The 22,713-nt window shown below is 37.8% G+C and overlaps 1 protein-coding gene across 1 annotated transcript; it reads right to left on the bottom strand.

Annotated features, from left to right (window-relative positions):
• Positions 1-408: 408 nt before the first annotated feature.
• LOC107136101 (coronin-1C-like) lies at positions 409-22,467 on the bottom strand. The gene is made up of 4 exons (XM_048803858.1): positions 22,426-22,467; positions 21,399-22,069; positions 14,911-14,921; positions 409-418 (listed from the first exon to the last, which is right to left on the bottom strand). The coding sequence occupies exons 1-2, from the start codon at positions 22,465-22,467 to the stop codon at positions 21,401-21,403; spliced, it is 711 nt and encodes a 236-aa protein (XP_048659815.1). The 3' UTR covers positions 409-418; positions 14,911-14,921; positions 21,399-21,400.
• Positions 22,468-22,713: the final 246 nt, after the last annotated feature.

Genomic DNA, 22,713 nt, shown 5'->3' on the forward strand with positions numbered 1-22,713 from the left:
TGAGCAGACTTCAGCCTCAAATGAAATTTTCCTCTCCTAAAATTTTTCTGATCACATCTTTTGGTCACAGCACCAAAAAAAAAACTAACGAAAACACCTTCTCCCAGAGCTTTCTGGTGCAAATATCCCAAGGAGAGCAGTAGTTGCTTATAAGATTAACTTGGATAGTTAATCCCTTGATCTTGATTTCATTAAAATTGTCAGTTGTCAAAACTGTACTCCTCTGGTCTGCATCGTTGATAAAACAGAATCTGTTAGACTTCCCTGTCTACCTGTCCTGTACCAAATTAATGTGAATAATCTCTTCATATTGGAAGAATACACAAAGGATATTTCCTTCTGTCAGTTCAGCCCTCCCAGAAAGACCCACATACTGTCATTGTACACAGAGTTTCAGGATGTGTTAGGCACCACTACACTAACAGCCTCTTTCATTCAGCTGGCTGACCAGCTTCTCATTAAGGAGGATATTGTAGTGGGGTGGAGCACGACACAATGGCTCCTGGGTCTGCAAAACTCCCCTTTCCAGATACAAGGGGCATTGCTTCCAGGTGAGACTTAGAGCAGTGCCTGGGCCCTGCCTACCCCATATAAACTCTTCTGCCATTTCTATAATTAGATTAAAAGATATAAAAGCTGCCACATAATGGGAAAGCTGAGTACAATGGAGAAGCCCCTTGCATTCCACCATTTACCATTCAACATTTTATAGTAGCCCACTTATTTACAGAAGTGTGCTACTGCTCACTGCTTGAAAGTTCCAAGCTACTCCAGTCTCAGAATAATGAGATGGGAATAAAGTAATTTGTTCTGGAAAAAAATACCTCCTAGCAGAAATCATAACTTTATTATTTGTTATTTCATACTTTTCTTACCTTGCAACAAATCCTTTTGAGAGCCTACAATGTGCTAGTTTCAATTTGGCTAACTTATCTCTAAAAGGTAAATATTTGATATTACAAAGGAGGAACTTGGAGCTGTGCTGGGAGCCATTAGCCAAGTAGGTATGACAATTTCCTTGCCAGCGTACCCCATGTTGCTTAGTGGAAGGACTCGTGGAAATAGGACATTTTGCAGTGACATTGCATGTAGGTGACCTTGCTCAAGGACCAGGGCGGATTAGGGTGTTCCCGGTTTAGGATAATCGGGTTTAGGGCGTTCCTGGTTTAGGTTCCAGGTTTAAGGTTTAAGATTATTCCTGCTGGGAATAGGGCGTATCCTGCTGCCTGAGTTCCCCTTGGAGCTGTACTTAATATTAGGTTCTCCAGAGAAAAAGAACCAACAAAACGTCTGTACAGATTAAAAGAATCGAGTCACTGTTTATGGAGGCTATGTCCCAAAATCTGCAGTGAGAAAGTTGGAGACCCAGGAAAGCAAATGCGTGTGCCAGTCTGAAAGCCAAAAGGCTTTGAGATCCAAGAAAAGCCTGTGTTTTTTAGTTTAAGTCGAAAGGCTAGAGGAGGCAAAGGTCCCAGCTCAAAACATTCCAATCAAAGGAGCATCACCTGTTTTGTTTGCTCTATTCAGGACTTCAACTGATTGGATGAGGGCCAACCCTCACTGGGGAGAGTAATGGACTCAGTCACCCAATTCAAATGATAATTTCATCCAAAAACACCCTCACAAACACAGCCAATATAATGTTGGACAGAATATCTGGGCATTCTGTGGCCTAATCAAATCGTTAACTAAAATTAACCATCACACCCATCAGGTTTCCAGACTGAATGAGTCCCACACCAGTGACAGTCCTATCCCACCATTTCATATATTTCATTGATGTAGAAAGGGAACCCTTGCTCTCAAAGATGGCATTTCTCAGAGTAAATATAATGCACATTTTCGTGCATAGCCTAAAACGTTATGAAGAAATAATGGGCATTAGCATAGCCCATGAGTATAGGGCCCAACCTGTAACTTGCAGTGTCATTATTCAAAGCCTTATTTTGCTTTGATTCCTCAAAATAAGCCACCCAATTTCTTGTGAAACTACTGTTATTTCTGCAACCTATAAGTCTACATATTGTGATTCTTCCCCAAAGGTATGCTTACTTGGTAAATCATATGACAGCAACCCCATTTGAAAGTGCCCTGAAATAGTCACTTGGTGTAATGCTTATACTCAATATAATTACATGTCCAACCTATTAGATTTGAAACTCAGGAAATTGTTGCAGACTTGTCATTTTTCCCTTGCTGTCTCATTTCTATCATTATTGCTAGCTCAGATTAAAGGTGACAAAAGTGCCAAATAATGTGGAAGTTGAGTAAGTCTGAGAAGTCCCTTACACGTCCCTAGAACAGGAAATACAACCCCCATCATTGTTTATTTTGACCTACAAATTTATTCTTAAATAAATTTATTCTTGAAAGCAAGATACATGTAAGAAGGACATCCTGATTTATTTTACTTATGAAAAAATAGACTAATGGCATAAATTTCTGTGAGAAATTATCACAAATATAATGTTGCATTATTTCAGAAATGATTTGGAAAAATACTCAGCTTTGTCCAGGAGCTGAAATAAGTTATCCCAAGCCTTTTCCATAACATGCATCCAAGTTATTCTATAACCTTGAGACCATATGGGAATCCGACAATGGAAGTCAACAATTTTATGTTACAAATATGAGAGGTGTTTAGACAGAGAACAGATAAGTCTTCTCTCTGGCACCAATATTATTTATATCATGATTGAGAACATAAGCTATCAGTGTCTCATGGAAAAAATGTATAAACAAGGGTTTTGAAAGCCTAACTAATAGAAATGTGTAGCTATCCTGGCAAATTCTCTTTCTCTAAAAAGTCCACTTGGCCAAAAAAGCCACATTAAGCACAATAGAAGGACCAGTGCATAGACCATACTACTTTTACTTTCTTTAAAATAAAAAGAAAAAAGTAAAATAAATATTCATGTAAAAAAATGTTTTAATATATTAATCTTTTTATCAATGCAACCATACAGTCTAATTTTTAGGTTTTTGTTGGTTGGTTGGTTGATTTTTTTTTCTTTTCTTTTTTTTCCCTTAGGAAGGATGGCACCCATTTTAGTCAGCTTTTTCGCTGCTGTGACTAAAAGATCTGACCACAATAATTAAGGGGAAGAAAAGTTTATTTGAGGGTTCGTGGTTTCAGAGGTCTTAGAATGCAGGCTTCATTCCTCAGGGTTCAAGGTGAGGCAGAACATCAGGAGGAAGAGTATGGCAGAGAGAAGCAGCTCACGTAGTGATTAGAAAGCAGAGAAAGATTCCACTTGCCAAATTCAAATACATACCCCAAAGCCACGCCCGAATTCCCACCTCCTCCAGCCACACCCTACCTCTTCAGTTACCACTCAGTTAATCCCTAACAGGGGATTAATTCACCGATTGGGTTAAGACTGTCACAACATGAGAAGGTACTCTTGTACTTTCTTGCATTGTCTCACACATGAGCTTTTAGGGGACACCTCACATCCAACCATAACAAGACCTAAGCAAACAGAAGTATCAAGGGACCATAAAATTCATAATGTGTTCCTGCTTCTAGCACCATGTGTGCCCTATGTGGCCCTGACTCCCCAGCCAGATGACTGCAATAGGGGTAGACTTTTGACCTAAGTCTGGCTCATCAGATTCTGTCTTATATGAACTTGAAACACAGTGTTCAACTTGTTAGTAAATATTTGTTAGTTTGTAGGGACCTTTACCCTTGAAGGCCTTGGTACAGTCACATGAATGAAAAATTGAAGACAGACTGCAAGAGAAAAAAAAAAATAAGAAGAGATAATGTAGCTAGAGAATGAAGACAATGAGAGAGACTTGGAAATGTTGAGTTGCTGGCACTCTCCAGTTCTGCATAGGACTTCAGGTTAATCATCCAGACCTTACCAGATTCTGTAAGGTGTCCCAGTGTTCTTCCATTTTTAAAAAAATTGATTTGTCTATGATGTTTGAAATTAAATTTCTGTAATTTTCGTATACAAGTACTGCATTAGTTTGCTAGGGCTGCTATAGTAAAGTACCGTAAACTGGGTCACTTAAAAATAGAAATTTGTTGTTTCACATTTCTAGAGGCTGGAAATCTGAAATAAAAATCTCAGCAAGGTTTATGGTTTCTGAGGGCTGTGAGGGAAAGAGTTCTTGAAGCTGTTTTAGTTTAGATCTCAAATGTATCCCAAAGGTCACGTATTGGGGCCCAGCCTCTTTCTTTCCCCACCCACCCACTTCCTGGCGACCACAAGGTGAGCAACTTTGCTCCAACACACACTCCTACCATAATGTTCTGTGTTTTAGTCAGTTTTTTCACTGCTGTGACTAAAAGATCTGACCAGAACAGTTTTAGGGGAGGAAAGTTTATTTGAGGACTCACAGTTTCAGAGGTCTTAGACCATAGGAGGCAGACTCCTTTCCTTGGGGCTCATGGTGAGGCTGATCATCACAGTGGAAGAGTGTGGCAGACGGAAGCAGCTCACATGATGATCAGTAAGAAGAGAGAGACTCCATTTACCAGATACAAAATATATACCCCAAATTTATGCCTCCAATGAGCAACTTCCTCCAACCACATCACACCTGCCTCCAGACACCACTCAGTTAATCCCATCAGGGATTAATTCACTGATTAGGTTAAGGCTAAAGTCCAACCATTTCTCCTCTGATCCTTCTTGCATTTCCTCACACACGAGCTTTTGGGGACACCTCATATACAAACCATAACATTCTGCTTCTCCATAGGATCAAAAAGCAACAGAGCCAAGCAACCTTGGACTGCCTCTTAAAGCATAAGCCAAAATAAATTTTCCTCCTTTTAAGTTGATTACCTCATGTAGTGTTTCAAAACAAGAGAAAGCTGACTAACACAGGCCATTCTCTCTGGGTTGTAATTGGCCTTCTCCCTACATCTCTTGACATCCCTCTATGCCTGTGTCCAAAGTTCTCCTTTTTGTAAGCACACCAGTCCTACTGCATTCAGATGTTCCCTAATGATCTCACTTTAACTTAATTGCCTCTGTAAAGACTATCCCCCAAATAAGAGTCTATTCTGAGGTATTATGGCTAGAACTTCAAAGATTGTGTGAGATAGTGGTACAATTTAATCTTTAACAAGCAATACCTTAAACAAGAGGATGAATATAGGTTACAGTAAAATGGTCATTTACAGTATGTGTGTATGTATATGAAAAACTTGAAAACTGAGTGTCATTTTAATTGTAAGTTAGAAAACAAATAAAGAGATATAGATATAGATATAGATACCCCCTTAGTCTGAGTTTGCCTATAAATTACTTTAGGTCTTAAGTTTATGTAACAGGACAAAATATCTCATAAAAACAAAAAACACAGACTCTAGAGTCATACTGCCTGAATTCAACACCTGTCACTGTTACTATAATAGTCACAGGCAAGTTACTTAATTTCCTTGTATCTCATTTTCCACAACAGTAAGTTGAAATAAAAAGAGCGCCTATCTTTCAGGTGTCTTATGAAGATTGAATTAGTTGATATGTGTGAAGTGCTTGGCATAAGGCAAGAACTATCTAAGGGCTTGCTGTTAATTTTGGACAGTCTGAGTTTCAATTATGCACTTGCCTTTCTTGATAAAGTTTGTCCTTTAAGATAGTCACAAGGTAAACCTCAGATGATGTCTGCCTCCTCTGTTGAGGTCAGGAGTACAGACTTATCTTGAGGCCAGGTTGTCCGGGTTTAGATCTACTACTTACTTCCCTGGGATCATAGAATATCTTGCTTCAATTTCCTCTCCTGTGAAATGGAGACAAATGGTACCTACTATAAGGAGTTTGTTGTCATAATTAAATGAGTTAATTTATGTAAAGCACTCAGTACATGCTGAGTGTATACCCAATGTTATTACCATCATTACCATTAGATGAATTAACCAGGTGGCAATACCTGACACTGACCAAAGTGTCCAGTGACAGAGAACTGACTCTGATAAGGTTCCTGGCCAGACCACTGCTGTGCCCTACAGAGTCTTTTGAATTTTTCAAATACTCTCTGCTTTATTGGAATTTATAGTCAGGGTGAGAACTCTAATCTGTGTAGCTTTGGTCTACACATAAACAACATTGAGTTTTCTTTTTTGGTTTGTTTCAAGTATAACTTTTTTTAAATATTACAAGAGCAGTGTTTGAAAAACATGAAAATTGAGTATGTCATTTTAATTGTAAGTTAAAAGACAAATAGAGTCTCCATACAGAATGTCTGTAACTACGTGTCAGGTAATGAAAAACTGCTGGATAATTATTCCAAAAGAGTATTTTAGCCTTGTTCTTCAGAGTGAAAAAATGATGTACAAAGAATTTCTGGATAGTTATGGGGTACATAAAATTACTTGAAATTTGTTAGTCTCCCTTTTGGGAAGGGAATATAATTATAAATTAGATGAAAATTGATTTCCATCAGGTAGGAAACTAATCGTATTTGTAGATATTTTATATCAATTTGAGGGCCACTTTCTTTGAAATCTCTACTTATTATATAAAGTAAGCAAGAATTACCTGGAATTGTGCAAAACAAGCTCTGATTTTATTTTCATTTCATAGCAAGCAAATTGACAATACAATATTACATTGCCTACAATATAGAATAAGCAGAAAATTAAGTCACACATTTGATCAAAGAGATCATTTTGACATTTTGAGATTCTCTAGTTATTGCTATGAGTTGATTGTCCCCAGAGATTTCATGCATTGAAATTTGATCCTTATTGTGAAGTTCTGAGAGAGTGGATATTCAGTCCAACTATAAAGTTTAGAAGTGTGGTCTTTGGGAAATGATTAGGATTAGAAAAGGTCATTAGTGTGGAGCCTTCATGATTTTACCCTGGAAGCTTTATAAGAAGAGGAATAGAAATCAGAGAGACACATACATGAATGTTGTTATCTTTTGCTATGTTATGCTCTGGCCCACCTTGAGACACTGCCAGCAAGAATTCTGACTATTACCATATGCAACCCTTTGTACTGGAACCTCCAGAACCATATGCCAAAATTAATATCTTTCCTTTACAAAGCAACCTGTCTCAGTATTTTGTTATAGTAATGAAAAATGGACTAATACAGTTGTGTAATTGGGGAAGTCAAATGCATAGCAATAACAAATTTCCCATAATGATACTAATTACTGTACAGTAACCATAACCTTTAAAGCACTGAACTTAATTCAAATAAAAATAATAGATGTTGTGTCAGTAGAACAAGTCTTTATGTTGCTTTGAGAGTTTTTTGTGTTTTGTTTTCTTTTCATATGTAACTGTTAGAGAAAACTATGTTGGATGGTAACTGAGATCTAACTATGTTATCTTCTATTCTGTATTATTTATAATTTGGTCCAATTATTAAACTCATTTTATCTCAAAAATGGAAAATATCATATTAATTAAATATATGTTAGAACCAGGCACAGTAGCACACACCTGTAATCCCAGCTACTCAGGAGGCTGAGGCAGGAAGATCACAAGTTCACAGCTAGCCTGGTAACTTAGTGACACCTGGTCAGTCTCATAATTGGGGGCATAGCTCAGTGGCAGGACACTCCTAGATTCAATCCCCAGTACCACAAAAATAATAAATATTTGAAAACTTATTCTAGATATATTGGCAAATTTATACCACTTTACAAAAAAAAAGTTTTTTAAATGTGCATTGTATTTCAGATCATTATTTTCTCTGTCTGCTTTTGGAAGTTGACCACTTTGGGAGAATTTAGGCAAGAGCAAATGAAAATGCAGTCCAGGCTGGAGCTTGTAACGAGTGACATTTTCCTATGTCCGTTTGTGTCTGAGTCATTTTCTGTAAGTAAACAAACAAAACAAGCCTGGGTGAATCTTCAAAAATAATTAAGAGAATTGGAAGCAGACACATAGCTAGAATATCTAGAGGATCTCTGGAGTAGGTGACATCATGACTTGTAACAATCTTGTTAAAAACATATTCCTGTTGAGTATGCCAGCGTTACTGGCTGAGTTTTGGAAAGTGTGCTGACTCAACTTCAACTTCGTGGCTTTAGTTCATTCCCCCAAATGTTTATACGGATGATTTTTCAACAGAAGACCATCTAGATGGCTGTTGTCATCTGAAATTATTCTAAGCAGCTAAATCTTAGGTTGACAATAGCCACCAACAAGGCAAATACATCTACTCTCTGGCCTCCATTTTTTTCTCCTCTCCAGTAGTCTCCTCTTAACTGGGGAATACATTCCAAGTCCCCCAGTGGATGCCTAAAGCCATGAATAGTACTGAACACCATACATACATACATACAAATGATAAACTTTAATTTATAAATTAGGCACCATATAAGATTAACAATAATAACTAATAATGAAATGGAACAATCATAACAATATACTTCAAAAAAGCTCTGTGAATGTGCCCTCCGCACTTCTCTCTCTCTCTCTCTCTCTCTCTCTCTCTCTCTNATATATATATATATATATATATATATATAAATGTCTTATTGTGGCATATATACACAATGGAATATTACTCAGCAATAAAAGAGAATAAAAACATGACATTTGCAGGTAAATGGATGGAGTTAGAGAAGATAATGCTAAGTGAAGTCAGCCAATCCCAAATGACTAAATACCGAATGTTTTCTCTGATATAAGGAAGCTGATTCATAGTGGGATACAGAGAGGGAGCATGGGAGGAATAGATGAACTCTAGACAGGGCAGGGGGGTTGGAGGGGAAGGGAGGGGGCATGGGGTAATTAATGATGGTGGAATGTGATGATCATTATTACCCAAAGTACATGTATGAAGACACAAATTGGTGTGAAAATATTTTGTATACAACCAGAGATATGAAAAATTGTGCTCTAAATGTGTAATAAGAATTATAATGCATTCTGCTGTCATATATAAATTAAAAAAAAATTTAAATGTCTTATTTTATTGAACTTGCCCATCTTATGATGATGTGAGATCATACAATTCCTAGGAAATTAGATGATGTGAATAACATAGACCTTACAACATAATATTAGGCTATTACATAAGAGTTACTTGAACATGAATGCTGCCATCCCACAATAGTTGATCTGAGAACCAAGACAGGTACTACATGACTAATGGGTGGGTAGTCTATACATTAAGGATACATTGGACCAAGGGAGGATTCATATCCTGTGCAGGACAGAGAGAGAAAGTACGAAATTTTAGTGTGCTACTCAGAATGGGGTTCAACTTAAATATGACTATTTGTTAATTTCTGTAATAAGTTTTTTCATTCAATACTTTTAGACCATAATTGAGTAAAATCGCAGAAAACAAAACTGTGACTAAGGGAGACTACTATACTCACCTCAAATAGAAGAATTATGCATCCATTATTTTAGGATTGAATTAAGCAGCCCAATCAATGAGTTTTTGAAAAAAGACTGAGGTAAAAATTTTACTATATACTATGTGGAACCAAATAGATAATAGATCTACAAATGTAGAATGACACACACAATGTGAATATTATTTGAATTAACTCCTAACTGCTTAACTTATCTTTCAGATAGATTCCCCACTATCCCAATAAAATAGCTGAGTTCATGTTAAGTATGAAACACCTTGGTACAAACTGTGCACACTACTTGCCCTAATTTTGCTATTGCATAATCAGGGTTAGAGTTGTCCTTTAAAGCCCCGTCCCCATTCTGGTGATCTCTCTCTGGGCTGACTCAGATTTGGTCCTGCTTTAAAATGAGCTGTCCAGACTTTTCTTGCTTTCCTGTTCTATGGGTCTGCTGAAAATGATTCACTATCATATACCCTTGGTCTGACTATCCAGGCTGTTGTTATAAGTGAATTGATATCTTTTTCTGACATTTGGACAAAGTCCAAATTTGAATTAAATGCTCTTTATGCCACTTAATATAATTTTATAAGGAAATTTCAGTTATAGCATAAGGTCTAATGCAAATCTACCAAGATTTCACCTTTGCTATGACTACCCCCTCCTTGATAATATGCTTTGAATCTCACAAATAAGATAGGGAAAGTTCATTCCTCATTTCAGAACATAGAGTGTCAGAATTTGGCTCATTTGATTAGAATAAAGATGAAATTTTCACTAAACCATGAGCTCTACTTGGCAAAGAAAATGAGATTTTTTTTTTCAAAATGAATCACATCATGAAAGCCATTGGTCCACTCATTCCACCCTGGTATAAATCCTCTCTGAGTCCAGAGATTTATGTTTTCAGTTTGGCCTTTCTTTCAATTATTGGAGAGCTTTAATTTCTTTTCGTTGGGATTTTCTCATTTTCTTTTCCTACTTTCAATGCTCCGCATATATTACACACCTGTATTTGTCTTTGATAATGGGAAAAAAGACTCATCACTTTCAATGCTCACTCAACATATCTTCATTATCTTGGGAATATCTTCACCAAAATATATTAAAATGTCACTAGAGAAAAATGAATGCAGATAGAATATATGAATATTGCTGGGCTAGGTCTGTATCTCTCTCTCATTAGTCAGCATGCAGCCTCCTGGGTGAATGCCTACATTTCTAGCCCAGCCAAAACCACAACAAAAAAATAGATTGGAGACATCAAAATGAAAAGAAAGGGTCCATTTTCTGATTGTATTACCAATCAACCAGTTATTTATCAATTTATTTTTTTTCCTATTCATTTCTTTTTCACATCAGAATCAAGCAAATCCCATTTGTTCCTTCACTGTACTAACGTTTATTATTCACCTTCTGTATGCCAGCAGCTCTTCTAGACACTGGGGGAAAAAAGCATAAACAAAAATCAGTAAATTTCCTGGTCTCCTAAGGTTTGTATTGTACGAATAAAAGCCAGAGATAGACAAATATATAGTGTATCACATGAATGGTGAGAGAAAAGAGAAAAACTAACAAGGTAGGTGAGCAACAAGCAAGGTCAGACTGTGCCCTGGGGAAAGTGGGGATGCTGTGTTATCTAGGCAATATTCAAGTGGAAACTTCAAGAAAAATAATGAAGCAAGTCACATGAGATTCTGGGGGAATAATGCCCTTACAGAAAACTGCATGTACAACAAAATCCTTCACTAATGTGAACTGATCCACACTGGCTTGGGGGAAAGAAGTCTACTGTCAACTAATGAGCAAGTCAGAATTATAAATTCATTACAATATTGTATACTATTCCATTTTCTTGGAAGTTTTGCAAGTCCTTCAAAGATATTGTTCACTTACACCTCACTCATACTTTCTAAACTCATCCAACTTTGTGTTATAGGATCAACGGCACTAAACTAAGCTTCAATATTCTAAGGTTGTTTTGCATTTTTTTTAACCAATAGAACGTAAATTAGAGAGGTTTTATTGTACTTAGTAGTTATTGGGTGACTTGCTAAGAAAATTTCCTGCAAGTTCCTCGACTGTGGTAGGACAAGGAACACAAGGACTTTGACCAGATGTCCTCCTTCTTATTTTACAGCTTAGATTTCAAGTGACACTTGTGTATTTTAAGTATAAACTGCTGCTTAGCATAGTAGTGTGAATGTTTTCTATAACAAGATGCTGTGATCTTTGAAAGGGAATGCAAATCCCTGTGCTCACAGGCAGACTCTAAAGGAAACCTGATAAATGCATTTAGATGTTTGAACATAAACAGGAAAGCAAGAGGAAGAGAGTACTTACCAAATGGAGTAGAATGCTAAATGAATGAAGTACAAGCTATTTTGTTCTTTGAGAGAAACTATGTGCCTCTATTCTATTCCTTTTTCTTTTGGTCTGAATTGAACCACTAAACGATTCAATTTATGCTTGGCACTTAGACCATAAACATTATGTCCTTTTCCTCTATGACTATAAGACAAGTAGGAAGGTGAGAGGAAAAGAAGCAAAGATTTTAGAGGTTCACAGCTGAATTCAAACAGAGAGGACAGGAATGAGAGGTTGTACTCTGATCACGGAGGTTTAAGCCAGGCATGGTGGCTCATGCCTATAATCCCAGACGCTGAGGCAGAAGGATCAAAGCCGGCCTCAGCAAAAGTGAGGTCCTAAACAATTCAGTGAGACCCTGTGTTTAAATAAAATACAAAATAGGGCTGGAGATGTGGCCCTGGATTCAATCCCTGGTACCAAAAAATAAACACTGGGTTTCAGGTGCCATTTAGTCCTTTAAATTGTCAACTTCAATAGAGATTTTTCTTTAAAAATTATGTATTTGGAGTAGCAGCAGATGAATTCATACTGTAATATTAATATTAATGATTTAAGATGCTGATTTCCTAAGGTTTTTTCATAAGATTAAGAAATAATGATCAAGAGCCATAGGAAAATCTCCATCTCAGTGATGTGAACAGTTAAAAATGTTATATTTGCATTTTCCCTTTATTCTCAGTGACTCCTTTAAAAAATTGAATACATGGTGCATCACCTTCTCAATTTTGACACATAAAATAGGGAAGGGGAGAATAATCGTTTTTAATTGTTGAAACAAAGAGGACTTAGATAAAATTTCAAAGAGCGAAGTGAATTAGTGAAACAAAGAAATGATTTATGTAAAAAATTCACAGTGGTGGTTATTGTGGTAAAATTGTTTTGTTAGATTTTATGCCTATTTCAGACAATCACCTTGATTCCATCTTTACTCTTCATGAAGAGATACAGGCTAACTAATTTGTGTAACATATATTATCTATATGCGGCTCTCAGTACCATCATCTGTTTAATCAACATTTATGCTTGGTTGACTTTCCTTAATTAAAAAGGGAAGATTAACTTAGCCATTAATTTATGATCTAAAAGTATAGGCTTCCACCTTGCCAAACAAATATCAAGTGCTTGCAAATGGCTGCGATTCCACTTGACTGATTTTTAGTGACAACATGGCATAGTGACCTTAAAAGGGATAACATAGTGTTAATGTACTGTAAAAATACCTTGGATGATGTTCGTGAAAAAGAAGTGGAATATGCTATTGCATCTTTACTTTGATTAAACTGTGTTAAAAGTAAGAAAAAGAGGGAATGGAAATAAGTAGAAAACCTAAAGTGGCTAATTTCATTGTCATCACCAGAAGCTGGGTTCAACTAGATTCAAACTCAACTGAAATTTGCTGAATGCCTACTATGCACCAAGCAGTCTGACAAGCTCTTTCGTCTTCTTTCTCTCTTTATATCACATCAATCCTTTAAGAAGGCTATTATTATACTCATTTTATATAAGGAAGAGATCATTTTCAAAGAAGAGTCTCATAATCACACAGCTTTCCAAGAAATTGAAATGTCAGCCAGGGTTTCTGAATTTTTTCATGTATAATTTATAGCACACAAGGGTTTTTCTTATGCATATATATGTTTATTTTTTAGTTATAGATGGAGATAATACCTTTATTTTATTTTTATGTGGTGCTGAGGATCCAATCCAGGGCCTCACACATGCTAGGTGAGTGCTCTACCACTGAGCCACAACCCCAGCCCAAAGGTTTTAAAATAAATAAACATACTGAAAACCTAACTAGTTTAACTACCCCATAGTTTTTTGAAAAAATGCATAATGTGTACTATGTTTGATAATATACCAGGCATCACTATCCTTAATTATGAAAATTTCAGAAATTATGTCTTACGTTATGTAGCAAGGAACACCTAGGGGAAGAAAGCCACAAAATAGGAGTGAAGAGTCTTTTTCTAAATTCCAATTATGTACCTAAAAGCAGAGATTCCTAAAAGAATTCATATATCATGAATACCTTCTCTGGTGGCATTTTTAAGACCATGAAGAAAATGGAAAAAAACAAAACAAAACACAAACACCAGCATAAACAAACAATATCACAAACATTCTCATCTTCCATTTATTCCCCTTGTATTCCATTCATCTTTTTTAAAGACACTAGAGTGTTTTCCCCAAAGAACTCTTTTATCCCCACTCCCTTTACCATTTTAAGTTAGGTATATCAACCTGTAACTTTAGCAATTTTAGTAAGCCACAGCTTTTGTGTGCTCCAACACAAATATGAACAGACTTTGTTTTTTATTTCTGTTGACAATCTATCTTTCGTCAGTTTAATCTCAGGACTCCGAATCATAAACATAATTGGGCCCAAATAAATTTTTTCCTCTCTACCAGTTTGGCAATGAAAAGAGCTCTCAGGACCTGTGACCAATCCAGAAGTCTTAACTGTCAGACTCCCTGACCTCTGCTCCATGTTTAGTTGAATGAAAGCAGTAAGAGACCTTCCTTGTCTTTTCTTTCCAAGATTAGCAGGAGAAAACAGTCATAGGAAACAATTCTTTGAGTATGGTGACTCCTGGTTTGACTACTGTTGCTACAGATCCTTCCTCTCCCAGGGATAACCATGTGTTTGTCGGCTTTTGATCACTGTGAAAAAATACCTGAGAAAAATAACCTCAAAGGAAGAAAGATTTTATTTGGGCTCATGGTTTCAGATGCTTCAGTCCATGGTCATCTGACTATTGCTTTGGATCTGAAACAAGGCAGATTATCCTGTGACAGGACCATTATTATGTGGCAGAGGAGGCTCCTCTCCTCTTAGGTGGTAGGGGGCAAAATTCCTTCAAACTGATGCCCCCTGTGACCCCCTCTTCCAACTGTGCTCTACTTCTTAAAGTTTTAACCACCTCCCAGAAGTACCACCAGCTGGGATCCATGTCTTCAACACATGAGCCTTTGAGGACAATCCATATCCAAACAACAACAACCCTTGAGTTCCATTGGTTTTGTCTACTGAAATCTTGGCTTGGATTTAGTAAGAATGTTTTCTCTCAGGTTTTTCACCTCCCAGGGTGTGCAGATTGTAGGGTCTGTACTCAAAGACAGCCAACCATCAGGTTGCAGGTGCCAAGAATTTCTAATCAGCAGAACAGAAATCTGGGTTGCCTGGGCACCCCATTTGTAGCTAGCATCGTACCAACCATCACCAAATTCCAGGGGATTATCTAAGACTCACTCTTTCCCTTTAACCATCTTTAGAAGTGAATTTGGATTTCTGGACTATATCTTTTCTTGTGTTCATGTTTAAGTCATTAAAAGGCTTATTGGTTTTGAATCACATTTTAAAACAAATACACCTTTGGAGATGCTAAATCATCAGTAGCCAATTAACAGATCATTTGATTTGTAAAAGCTTTTATTTTCTCAAAGAATTTTTAGACAGGCTTTACCCTAAACAATGTCTATTTGTATTACTAAAGATCAAGTTGCAAAAAGGGCAAAAAGTGTTATGGTTATCCTAAAAGCATCCCTTAGCAAAATTAATTAGATTTACAGCAAAAATTAAAACTCACAGAGACCATGAACCCTCCCACACACAGTTATTCAGTAGTCATGCTCCTGAAAAAAATGAATATCCTCCTCACCAAGATTAACAAATGGCTAGGCCCTCAGCTAAGCAGTCCTGTAAATAAGAAGTTGGGCCATTTAAAGGCTGAGGTTCAGGGCCTGATAAGGGATGTTTTCGAGGCCGTCCTGCTGAAAGTTAGCTTGGCTAAAGTGGAACTATGTAATCAGAAGAAGGGAAAACATCCCAAAGTCTTTGTCAAATAATTGATACACAGACTCCAAAGATACACAGATCTAAATGTAGAAGCCATTTTATTTCCACCTTAGTTGGAAATCTTCCTGACGTCAATGTAAAGAAACAATTTCATTTTAAATGTGGTGGCATGGGCAGGCCAATGCTATTATTGATGTGGCCACCCAATTTTTTGAAGTTAGTTTACAAGAAAACAAGGGGGGGGGTGAGAACTTAAAATCAACAATTCTTGTTTAAATATTAAGTTTTTTGAAAAAATAGGAATATGACCATAGGAATAAATCAAAGCCTACCCATCTTTCTTGTGAACCACAAAGCTCCCCCTGTTCATCTCAAGAAATTTGTAGATACTATAAGAAACCAGGACATTAGAAACATGACTGTTCTATACTTAGAAAAGAAAAACTTAGACAACAGTTGTCCCAGACCACAGGTCTCCTCACAGTCAAGCTCCTCTGAATTCTCCTCTCAACTACGTCTCATCATTTTGCCTACAAAATCTTTACTCTTAACCTAAATTATTCCTTCTTCCTCCACCCAAATATCTGGGTTGTTTTTAAAAATTGCTTATAAATTAACTCCAAATTTCTCAGAAATATAGAAACTAATCCAAATGTTTTTTCCTAAATCACACAGTTTAGGAAAAGTTTTGGTAAATAAAACTAACTTGATATTATTGTCTTAATAAGAACCAGGAGCCGGGTGTGGTGGTGCACACCTGTTATCCCAATGGCTAGGGAGGCTGAGGCAAAAGGATCGTGAGTTCAAAGCTAGCCTCATTAAAAGCAAGGTGCTAAGCAATTCAGTGAGATCCTGTCTCTAAATAAAATACAAAATGGAACTGGAGATGTGGCTCAGTGGTTAAGTGCCCCTGAGTTCAATCCTCAGTACCAAAAAAAAACAAACAAACAAATAAAAAAACCCCTGAAATTTGTACAGTTGTCAGCAATACACATAGTACAGTTGTGCAATTTTCATTCTACCTGAGGTTACTAGTCAAGTTTGTGTTATATCTTTTACATGTTTACAATTACAAAACTTATAAATTTCATCTTAACTTAATCAAGTTTTTGTTGTGATAATTGGTACTGAGAAGTGGACTCACTATAACTAATGTGACCACATGGTTTGGAAGTCTTTGGAACTGGTTCATGGGAGAAGTTTGGAAATGCAAACTGGAAAAGGCAAAGCTTAGTAGGTGATTCTGGTAGGAGCTCAGAAGACCAGAATGCTGATAAGAATGAAGAAAGTAAACTCTGCTTATAATATTTCAGAGGGAAACAAGGATTCTACTGAGAATTGAACTACAGGCCATTTGTGTTACACTCTGACAAAGGACTTGTCTACATTTTGCCTATGTCCTGAGACTTCATGTGAGGCCAAATTTAAAGGTGATGGACTAAGTAATCTGACAGAGGAAATTTCCAGGCAGCACAGCATTCAGATGTCGGCATGAGTATTGCTGGTGGCTTTTAGCCAAGCTAACTGTGAAAATCAGAAAAAGAAAAGAGAGTAGAAGGATCTTTAAAACTTGCAATTTAACCAGAAAAATGCCCGTAAAATTGGGGCCAAGGAAAATATGGTTGCTGAAGACATTACCTCCACTAAATAGAAGCTATGTACTTTGCACAGGGACAATAGGAAGAACATCAAGGGCATCTTAGGGATCAGTAGGACCATACCCTATCAAGGATCAGGAATGTGTAAATAAAAATTCCTTTGAAAAGAGACCATGGGCAAATCCTGGTCTCACAGGGTTGCCCAAGAAGATACTTCCCCCAGGATTTCTTTCAGCAGTTCAGCAACTCAGTCTCTCAGAGGCCACTGCAACAGTGATCTAAGGGGGCCCACTACTGCTCAAGCTGGTGGCAGACCCTGGTGTTATCCATGTGTGTTTGTTCTGCAGGAATTCAGGGTGCTGGAGTTAAGAGGTCTTGGAGGCTTCCACTAAAATTTCAAAGGAAAGTCTGTGAGATCATCACACAAATGTAGCAGGGTCCAAATCCCTTCGGGTAGCCCCTAGGAGAATAATGCATATAGTTGTGAAGGTGAAGATGAAGCTGGAATGGAGACCACATGGATTAAAATATGCCAGTAACATGGAACAACCATCAAGGAAAGCTGCTGGTTGTGGATAGAACCAGTCTAAAACAGAGACCACATGGACTACAAGCAGCAAGGCCAAAATGGTGGGACTTCCCAAGCCCTTTGGATATCATATTCTGCCACCAAATGCCTCAGATGGCAGACATGGAGTTACAGAAAATGTTTGTGTAGGTGAGTTTTAGTCTTGTTTGGGTCCCATCCCTCTTTTAGGCCCCTATTTTTCCCTTTTGGAATGAAAATATTTACACACCCATACACACTCATACACGTACACACATACACACATGCTAAGTTGCTTGGGAAGCACTGTCAAATAAAAAGAGATACTTAACCTTCTTTAAGTTATATTTATATGAATATATGCTACAATATAAGTATTTAAGAACTTGCATAATGTTCATAGAAATTGACAACATCCTTATAGTCTATGATATATCCTGATATAAGGTTATTAGTTAAAATTCCATTTAATATCTTCAAATGCTATACACCACAGAGATAACTAAATTTCCTTATTAATTGCATTATAATAGACTTCCATTAGATCCTTAATAGTTATTTTAAGACTTTTGTCATTCATAAAAAGTTACTATTTCACTCTGATGATTTTTAGAAAGCTCTTGAAATCAGATACAGGCTAAAGTGCCATGTCTTCCCCAAAAGAGAAAGGAGTCCCATGGAAAGAATATGACAGGTACTCTGGGGTATAGCATTCTGATGACATTACCAAAATAATTTTAATATCATCACTGAGCTTAAAAACTGATGATATTCCATTAGAACTAATGGAGATGCTGATAGGTTCATAAAACCATGAACCTAAGATCAAGCAGAACAAGAATTAATTACATGAGACTGGATGAACTGATAAAGAATGATTATGATTTCTTTTATGACTCTTGCTTAGAATATGGCTGGTTCTTTAATGTTTTATTTTTTGAACTTAACCTTTTTTCTTTTCTCTTAAGCTACCTGGAAATCAAAACAATTTTGCATATTATATTTCAGCAAACAAAACTGAAGCATTTATATTTTCCCTTACCTGATCATTCCAGAATTTGAAAACTTTTATTGAGTATTAATTCATGGCAATATAATTATTTTTGTAGGTTTAATAATAATCTCTTCTCTCTATAAACAAAGGATGTCTTCATCCATTTTATTCTGCTATGACAGAAAACCCGAGACTGGGTAATTTACAAAGAATAGAAATTTATTTCCTCATAGTTCTAGAGTCTGGGAAGCCCAAGATCAAGGGGCCAGATCTGGCAAGGGCCTTCTTGCTTCATCATCACATGGCAGAAGGCAGAAGGGCAAAGAGAGGTGAAAGAGAGAGAGAGAAAGCAAGAGGGGTCAAATTTATTCCTATGATGACTACAATAATCCCTTTAAGAAAGCAAACAGTGCCTCTTTGACTCAAACACTTCTATTAAGCCTTACCCCCCATATTTGAGAATGATATGTATAGAATCAGATATAACCAGGAACTAAACTTGGGAAGTCAATTATTATAAAATCCTCTTGGAAAAACTACTAGAACCTGGATTATAGAGTTCCTAGCTATGACAATCAGCTTTCTGTCACTATGAAAAAAAAAAATACCTAATCAACTTATAAGGGGAAAAAATGTTTATTTTGGCTCACAGTTTCAGAGGTTCCAGTTCATGTTCACTGGGTCCTGTTGCCTTTGGGACTCTGGCAAGATATTAAATACATCATGGTGAGAGTACATAGCAAAGCAAAGCAAAGCTGCCCACCTCACGGTGGTCTGAAAGCAAAAGGGAGAGAGAGGAAGAGCCCAGGGTTAGGGTTATACACACCCCCAATGACCTGACTTCCCCTAATTAGGCCCCATCTCTTAACGGTTCCACCACTTCCAATAGTACCATGGACTAGGGACCAAGCTTTTAACACAAGGACCTTTGGGGAAGAGTTCAGATCAGAAGTGTAGCATCAGCAGTACAGATGAATAAGAAAGATTACTTCCTGGAAAATGTAGAAACCTTTAGACATTTAAGGGACTTTAAGAAGATGGAAATTTGACCATACTTCCAAAAGCACTATACAGATTTAATGCAATTCCAATCAAAATCCCAATGATATTCCTCATAGAAATAGAAAAGGCAATCATAAAATTCATCTGGAAAAATAAGAGACCCAGAATAGCTAAAGCAATCCTTAGCAGAAATAGTGAAGCAGGTAGCATCGCAATACCAGACCTTAAACTATACTACAGAGCAATAGTATCAAAAACAGCATGGTATTGGCACCAAAGCAGACTAGTAGACCAATGGTACAGTGTTGAGGGCCACAGCCGAGTTGGGATGACTCATTGCATTTTGCCAGAAGGGGGTGGTTGAGAGGTGACACCAGCGAGCCATTGAGATGATGATGGTTATGTTAAGCTGTGTATTCAATTGTGTATAGACCTTTGCTGTCAGCAATAGAGCGGCTTGGGCACCCACCTGCTATTTTGGAGTTCCCGTTGAGTTCTCTCGGGGTTCGGAGAGAGTGCGCGTGGAATGAGGGGGAGGCTGGGAGAGTTCCCGGGAAGTGGGCGTGGAGTGCTGGTGGAGTTCGGGTAATAAAGTTTCCTGTTTGAACATACAAGTGCTTTGTGGTGGCTCAGTTATTTGTGCCCAGCCAGACTGCAGCATTTGGTGGCCTGTGTGGGGGGAACGCCTGAAGCTTGGGGGTAAGTGAAATTGCTCACCCCTGAAGGAGAGCGAAAGAATGGGTGACCATTTCAAAAAACAATGTGTTCTTGTTTTGATTTATTTTGTTTTTATTTCAAGTTGCCTGTCCCTAGAACTTTCTCTGGCAAACTGGGGAAAATGGTTGGCTCAAGGTTTGAAGTTGTTCGCCCCTGAAGAAGAGATAATGTTAGACCACAAATATACATTTCAAGAAAATAGGAAAATTGATACAATGCATTTTTGTTCCGTTTTTGTTTCATTCTGTTTCGGTTTTGTTTTATCTTGTTGGGTTGCGTTATCTTTATAGTAGATCAGAAATTAGTAAAAAACAAACCGAAAGAGTGTTAAGTAAATTGTTAGAGGTTCAGACTATGGTAGAAAACATGTTAGATCAAGTAAAAGAGAAGGTCTCTCGAGCTAGTTAGACAGAGGAAGAAAATTTAAAGGAAGAAGGACTATCAGGGAAAAAGTTACAACAGGAAACTTTATTGCCCGAACTCCACCAGCACTCCACGCACACTTCCCGGGAACTCTCCCAGCCTCCCCCCCACACACACAAACTCTCTCCGAACCCCGCGAGAACTCAACAGGAACTCTAAAATAGCGGGCACCCGAGGCCAGCAAGAGCCACCCTATTGCCGGACAGCAAAGGTCTATATACAATTGAACACACAGCTTAACATAACCATCATCATCTCAATGGCTCGCCTGTGTCACCTCTCAACCACTCCCTTCTGGCAAAATGCCATGCGTCATCCCGACCTGGCTGTGGCCCTCAACACTGTACCATTGGTCTGCTAGTCTGCTTTGGTGCCAATACCATGCTGTTTTTGATACTATTGCTCATCAAAAAAGCTTTCTGATAAAAAGCTCAGCTTTTTTTTTTTTTTCTTTTTTCCTTTTCTCCTTTTTTTTTGCAAATTTGGGAGTTGCTGGAGTTCTTACTGGAATGTGGCCTATCGCTGCTGGTTGACAACTCTGAAATGGAATGTCTCCCAATGGCAGTGCCTCCCCCTCCACCCTCCCTGGGACCACACCAACAACCAGCTACCAAAGCCCAAGTTCTCACTCCCAGGTTCCGGGAGGGTGGGAGGGACCTTCAGGCTGCTGTCTTCGCCATCTGCTGTTCTAACTTGGAAATACGCTCATCTTGATTGCAGATTGTGTCTTTTATAGATTTGATCTCTTTTAAAATTTCATCCAACTTGGCTTCGTTTTGCACACTAGTCGTGTCTGTGGTTTTCTTGGGGACGTTGATCAGGTCACACTTCTTGTTTGCAGTGGGCTTGCTATCCAGAATGTTCTTCTTGACCACTTTGAGATCCCTGTTTTTGCCTGGAATGTAGCCGTGCTTCAAGGAGATGAGGATTGGGTCAGAGTTCTTCCCTTCAAACCACTCTTCTGCCTCCAGCGCAGCCTCGGGGCCTGCCGTGTCTGGGTACAGGTCATCTTGGAAAAGGTCAGACTTCCTGGGAACAGTCATGATAATGGGCTCACACTTTCTCTCATGCAGCTTGAAGAAGCTGGCAATTTCACATTTGTTAACGTCAAGTCCTCTCTTGGGCATGTAACCCATGCCTCTCTGAGGCTCCTTGCCGCTGAATGTGTTGAAGTAGTGGACATATGGGGATTCATCTGTGATCTCAAAGTAGCGAATACTGCTGTCTCCCTTTCCACATAAGTAAATGATACTGGTGTCAGGATCAAGTGTTATGTGACTTGTTGAACTCTTAAAGACAAAAGTGCTACTTTTAAAATCCCAGATATTCTGAATTTTAGAAAACAAACCAATTCCAATTCAGTGTCATGCCCAAGTATTTTTTTTTAAATGAATAGGGACCAATGCCACATTGCTTTTTATATTTCTTTCTTTTTTTAATGTTGCCAAAACCAAAAGTAGCTTTTTTTCTTTATATTTTGCTACTTTGCAGTATTTGTGTGTGATTTTTTTCCCTTAATTTGAAAGGGACAGCACTGTGTATGTTTATAAACTAGATGAAGATATTATTTTGTATAAACATTCATCTGAGAACAATCAGAGCAGTAGCCACTGGCAGCACAAGCCTGGTCATCTTAATGACTGCGGAAGGAAGACTTGAAGAATCATGTGGACCTTCTCACTACCCTCTCATTCTGTTGAGTCTTCTGATCCAAAAAAGTGTACATCGTATCTCTTCCTTTCTTTCCTTTCTCTTTTCTAGAAATTGGGTGGTTGTACCAGAATGGAATTTTGCTTCTTGATTCTGTGCTTCAGATGATTATAATCTAACCAAACTAGCATGTGTCCCTGCAGTTTGTCACACATAGGCTCTATCACATTCATCACTCCACACCTCACTGCTCAGGCTGCGGTCCGTACTTGACAGGGGCACTCGGACCAGAGCGTGCGCATGTTGTTGAGTGTCCCCTCTT

The sequence above is a fragment of the Marmota marmota genome, unplaced genomic scaffold (assembly GCF_001458135.2).
Source record: "Marmota marmota marmota unplaced genomic scaffold, marMar, whole genome shotgun sequence".
NCBI classification, from domain to species: domain Eukaryota; kingdom Metazoa; phylum Chordata; class Mammalia; order Rodentia; family Sciuridae; genus Marmota; species Marmota marmota.